The sequence below is a fragment of the Cyprinodon variegatus genome, unplaced genomic scaffold (assembly GCF_000732505.1).
Source record: "Cyprinodon variegatus isolate N-32 unplaced genomic scaffold, C_variegatus-1.0 Scaffold164, whole genome shotgun sequence".
Classification (NCBI taxonomy): Eukaryota; Metazoa; Chordata; class Actinopteri; order Cyprinodontiformes; family Cyprinodontidae; genus Cyprinodon; species Cyprinodon variegatus.
This window is the reverse complement of record NW_015150617.1, coordinates 697,457-703,661: the sequence shown is the minus strand read 5'-3', so window position 1 is coordinate 703,661 and position 6,205 is coordinate 697,457. Positions and strand designations below refer to the sequence as shown.

Genomic DNA, 6,205 nt, shown 5'->3' with positions numbered 1-6,205 from the left:
TATATATATATATGTATACATACAGAAAGCATTTGATCCTATGAATCACTTGATTCTATGACAAAAACTAGAAAAATGTGGTTTTTACTGTATATTATCTGGGTGGAAAATGTTTTAATGGAAATGTTTCATAATGTTGATCTAAACTGAGTTAGATCATGTTTGTAGAGTATTAAATGTGGGGTTCTGCAAGGTTCTGTTCTGAATCCTTAGCTATACAGAAATTATAGAGATTTAAAATTTCATTTTATTTGCAGATGACAACACCATTTATTCTTCTGGGTAAAATTATGTTGAGTTGGTGATGCTGGTAGAGGGAGAACTATTTGGCTGAACTGCTTTGATGTGAATAAATTATTATTGAATATAGAACTGAAACAATTAACTGGATAAATCGTGTTTAATCGATTATTGAAATAATCGTCAATTGATTTAGTAATCGATTAATCGTTAACTGTAGTATAGAGACTCTAATGCCTCTAGCTGACAGAGCGACCCACTTACAGCAGTAATTATATCATAATAGTAAAAAATATATAAATGTTTTCTATTTAAGATGAAAAAAAACTTTATCATCTGTCAATACCCTCTATCCAGAACTCCTCAAGTAGAAACGTTTTAGTTTCCCCTGGTTTAAATCTATAAAAAGTCTTCTTTAAGGAACCTCTTGCTATCCGATTATTAATCCAATAATGTAAAAAAAATAATCAACAGATTAATCGATAAGCAAAAAAATCATTAGTTGCAGCCCTAATTGAATCTACACAAAACAAAATGTATGAAATACAGTAATAAAGAGATGGGAAATAGGATTAAAATGAATGACAACCTATTAAAAAGAATAAGTTTGTGGCGTAATTACTGATTGGAAAATGACATTAAAAGCACACATTTTTAACAATTGGTTCCCCAAAAATTCACCTAAATTAAACCCCGGAGTGGGCATAGTGCTCTCTACACAGAAGGTCATGCAGTCAGTGATACATCACTGCACTGTGAATCAGAGAGCACGATCACATGGCCACAAACTTCTGTGGGAGATAGTATGGCCTCAAGCCCACCACAAGTACTGTAGCTCCATGTCTGAGGAGCATGTCTGCTCCTTCATAAGTCGTGTTACACCATCTCTCTCTCACAAACATGCCAACCCCCGCCTCTCTTCTTTGGCTGCCAAAGTCCTTTCCACACAGATTAGTTTAAAACTGTCCAGGAGTCCAAGTTCATCCAACCGGGTCTCAGTGAAGCACTTGATTCTAGCCTTCCTGTACTTTATCTGGAAATAGGTTAGGGCTGTGAGGTCCTCATTATTTTTGGGGAGAGATCCTACGTTTCCCATGACCAGAGATGTTCTTCCATTCTGCATAATTTGTTAGTTCAATCTCTAACGTTCTGCTCTCTCTGCTTTTTCACATAGTAGCTTAATCTGGTCTGTTCCTGTTTGGCTGTGACACCAGCCTGGAGAATAGAATAGAATAGAATAGAATAGAATAGAATAGAATAGAATAGAATAGAATAGAATAGAATAGAAAATCTCTTTATTGTCCCACAATGGAAAATATCAGCTGTGTTTCTGCCATCAACACCTTTTTTTAGATGTTGGAGCTGGGCCTGTTTTTCAGTGTAGTCCTGTGTCTCTTACTGTGACTAACTGGATGTGCTCTCTTCATCCTCTGACATTGGAGCTGGCTCAGAGCTCGTCCGCCTGGCTGAGTGTTTCCTGGACGGGGCCGTCTGTGGAGCTGGTTTACAGCTGCTTTCTGTATCTCTGCTTCTGTCTCCTTGAACCCCAGTTGGCCTCAGCAGATGGCCGCTCACACTGAGCCTGGTTCTGCTGGAGGTTTTCCTCTCCTCTGTCACTGTAAGCATGCTTGGTGTGAGGAATTGCCTTCAAGTCAATCGGTCGATGCAATCAGCTGGTGTCCTTTGAATCAGTTTGACTGTATGATCTGTTTGAATAATCTCTGTAAAGTGCCTTGAGATGACGTGTTGTGAATTGTCGCTATATAAATAAACTGAATTGAAATGAATGCAAAAGAAGCATTCCTCCGCTTCAACCCGTCACCCCTGCAGCCTCCCCGTATGTCTGTAGAGATGTCTGGTCTCAGTGTGGTCACAAAGTCTGAGTAGCTGGTCTCTGCGAGTAGAAAATGGGACGTCTGGAGCTGCGGACAAACGGATCCCCCCGTGTGCCAAAAGTAAAAGAAAGCTTAGCAGCACAGTCAAAAAAGGTGGCTTCCCATGTTAGCGCTTGCAAATAAACCCCTTACAATAGTTACAGGGGAAAAAAACAGCCTGAAAAGGAGAAAGTAAGAGAAAAGAGACGGCGTAACGAGCGTCATCTTGAACCCATCTTGAACTTGGGAACTACATGTCTTTATTTCGAGCCTGACTCAAGACCTGACTGGAAAAAACTTGGGATTGACTTTTTGTTTTCAAATCAACAACATCCCACCTCCGTATCTCACAGACCTCGTTGCACAATTAAGCCTAATTTGCATATTGAATTAAAATGTGCAAATTAAGTATTAATATAACTTGTTCCAAATCCTGTTTTCTTTTTTAAACTGATATAACAGGTTTAGTGGTAAATGGCCTGTACTTATAGCGCTTTTTCAAGTCAGGAGACGACCAAAGCGCTTCGCTTTACACTACATTCAGTCACACACACTGATGATGGCAAACTTCACTGTAGCCACAGCTGGCCTGGGGCTCACTGACTGAGGCGAGGCTGTCGTACACTGACCCCACCAGGGCATCTGACCACCATGCAGGTGAAGTGTCTTGCCCAAGGACACAACAACACTTAAATCTAGGGCTGAGGGTTGAACCGACAACCCTCCAGATGCAGGGCAAATTCCTACATCTGACTCCACTGTCGCCCGTTCTGATTACTCAGACAATGTTTGGGTGACTTGTCTTGAGCTCATGCACTATTATGTTTTTTATAGGTATATATAAAAAAAAAATTTTATGTCTCCTTTTTTCCAGGATGTTTTCACACCAGAATGTAAGTTTAAAGAGTCTGTGTTCGAGAACTACTACGTCATCTACTCATCCACCCTGTACCGGCAGCATGAGTCCGGCCGGGCCTGGTTCCTGGGTCTGAACAAGGAAGGAATCATCATGAAGGGGAACCGAGTGAAGAAGACTAAACCCTGCTCACATTTCGTCCCCAGGCCTATTGAAGGTGAGAAGAAAAACTCTCTTCTGTTATTCATGTTGAACTGTAGGGGCCTCGCAGACGAGGGGAGGACTTTAATGAAGAAACAAGAGCAGTTTGATTAGGATTTTCAGGCCCATTATCAATGAGAATCTACCTTCTGCCTATTGAAAGACTAAGTACTCGAAAAAAACAAGATTGGATTATAGAAATTATAAACCTACAGAAAGATTTAGAGTTTACACTGGAAAAACATCTAGAAAGAAGTAAAATTATCTTAAATTAAGTGCATTTACCCTTAATTTGAGTTGGTAAATGAGATTTTGTCAATAGTATTTTCACTCTTAAAATAAGATAATTAGATGATATGCACTTGAAATAAGACAATGCAGTTGTTTTTTCTTATTTTAAATGTAAATTGTCTCATTCCATTGGCAAAATGTCTCAGTTTCCTCCTCAATTCAAGACAAAATGCACTTATTGAAAGAAAAAATGAAAAAATGCAGTGTAATGTCTGCTTATTTAGAGTTCAACATCCCTAACCCTCTGCCTTAGATGTAAGTGAGGTCTGTTCAAAGTCCATGTGTGTCTGAAACATCAACAGTTTAGTCAGATGTCCTACAGACGCTTCCTTGAGGTCGAGGTGAATCTTAAATAACACAGATGGAGGTTTATTAGGAAACATGAGGCTCAGTTTCTTCTTTCAGTTGCTCTGTTGGCTGCTGTTGCTTTTCATCCCCTCCCTACTTTCCATTTCAAGTATTAAGATCGTTTCTTGCTTGCAGCCTAACTTTAGCCTGAGGACCTCCTCTAGATTATTTTCTACTGTATGTTTTTATCTATTATACTATACTCTACTATATCCCTCCAGCACAGTGATTTCTGTAATACTGAACCAACTGGACTGATGTCTGGGATTTAACTGGATCAGAATCAGAACCAGCTGGTTCCACGTTCTTCCTAAACGAGTGAAATTGGCATAGTTTTTTCTCCCCGCAGCTGAAATTTTTTTTTTCATAACTTATTGAGCAGTTTAATTTAGTAACATATTCTGTCACTATTTAGACATTAGGATCAGCTATATTGCAATGAAGTCCGGAACATGAATTATGCTCTAGGAGGATAATTATTGCTATTAGCTTTTATACCTGGATGGTAAATAAAAAACAAACTGAGAAAACAAACTGGAATATAATGTCTGAATATAAAATCTTTTTATTTTTTTATTTTACAAAACAAAATTGTTCTTATGTTTCTAAAAAATGCCTCTAGATCCTTGAAAAAAGGCTTAAAATAAGTTTGGATTTAGATGTTAAATTGTTAAATGTATATATATATATATATATTTTTTTTTAAGGAAATCAAGGTTGATTTAAATAATACAAATTAATTTTAGAATAATACAGGTGTAGGCTTCATGATGGCAAAGTTGGGCGCAGTGTTTTCCTTCAGCAAGAGGGTCCAACTGAGGTTGGACCCATTAAAGGTTAACCTTCTAAACTTACATCTCCAGAAATATTGAAGAAATGGTAGCGCTTTCTTTTACAGTACATCAATAAACATGTAATAACAAGGTAATAACATAAGTTACACTTTATTACTAGGTAACAATAAAAATGGAGAGTTTATGGAGAATTTTGATAAGTGCTGTGCTTCAAGCAGACAAGGTAAAGTCAGACTTCTTAAATTTCAAACAGCTATTACCAGGTAATTCAGTCATTTCACTGACAGCAATAAATTAATGTGTTATTATTTAGTAAAATGCAGTTTATTACTTGGCATATCACAAACTAAACCTAGAATACAGCAACATGGGCGTAGGTTTGCATAGGGACCATAGGGACATGTCCCTACCAACATTTTGGACCGACCTACTTGTCCCTACCAACAATTAGATGTGAATAACATGTTTATAATTTACAATACAGCTTTGTTGCAGCAGTAGAGGGGATGGATATATTGACAGATGAAAACATTTTTGTTTATATATATATATTTTTTTACAATTATACAATTATATGGTATAATTCCTGCTCAAAGTGGGTCTCTCTGTGAGCTAGACATGTTTTAGAGTCTCTATACTCCAGTTAATGATTAATCGATTCCTAAATTTGTTGACATTTTAACCCTTTAAAGCCTGAACCAGGAAATAATTGACAGAAGATTCTAATTTTCCAAAATTAGAATTGTCATTAATCTTTGTGACAAATGAAATAACTATATAAATTTTTAAAAACATTAAATTACATAATTTATTTGCATCAATTTCGATATATTATGCATTTCTCTGTTTTCATATGTTTTCTCTTCACCACATGTGTCTGATTATGTAAGTCAGGGTTTGAAGAACAAAAACATCACACTGATGATGCTGAGGTTTCAAAATATCCTGTATCAACTATGATACACTTGACCTTAAAGGGTTAATAATCGATTATTCCGATGAATTGTTTAAAAGCAAGATAAAATACATGATATGGGTTAAATAGAGTGTCTACAGCCCTAGATGACTTTTAGAGTGAAAAGAATATTCTAAATTCTCAGGGTCGGTTCCAGTGCTCATGTAAATACAATACATTTATTTTGTGTCCCTTGAATCTATTATTTTGCTTTGTTTCATGATACAAAGAGAATAATTAAAAGATAAGTATGGGTTTTAACTCTGCACAATTGTATATCTTCAAAAGAAAAGATAAATCCACATATAACAGACATATTTAGAGTTTATTTAGTTAAATAGGCACAGATTTACATTGTGTTTTAGTCGCTGGTAATTTGAAATGCAAACCTTTTCAAAGTGGAAAAAAAATTCATAATTCCTCATTCATCAGAGCCGATGATGCTTCAAACATTGATAAACAGCATCTAGTGTGTAGAGCTTATAAAATTTTTACAAATGTAGCAAGAAATGTTGCTTTCTCTTTAAACAAAATACTACCTGATATTCACGTCAGGCATAAGAAAAATGAGCATGCATATTTTTGCATAGGACCAATGACATCAGACCAAAAGTGTCCCTACTAAAGTTGAAATCAAACCTACGCC

At 36.5% G+C, this 6,205-nt stretch overlaps 1 protein-coding gene across 3 annotated transcripts in view; it reads left to right on the top strand.

Annotated features, from left to right (window-relative positions):
- Nucleotides 1-6,205, top strand: part of fgf12 (fibroblast growth factor 12) — a 69,793-nt gene that overhangs the window by 57,237 nt on the left and 6,351 nt on the right. For all 3 annotated transcript variants that reach the window (XM_015378090.1, XM_015378088.1, XM_015378087.1), the window contains exon 4: nt 2,989-3,187. In XM_015378090.1, the coding sequence (XP_015233576.1) occupies nt 2,989-3,187 (199 nt within the window). The remainder of the gene's footprint in view (nt 1-2,988; nt 3,188-6,205) is intronic.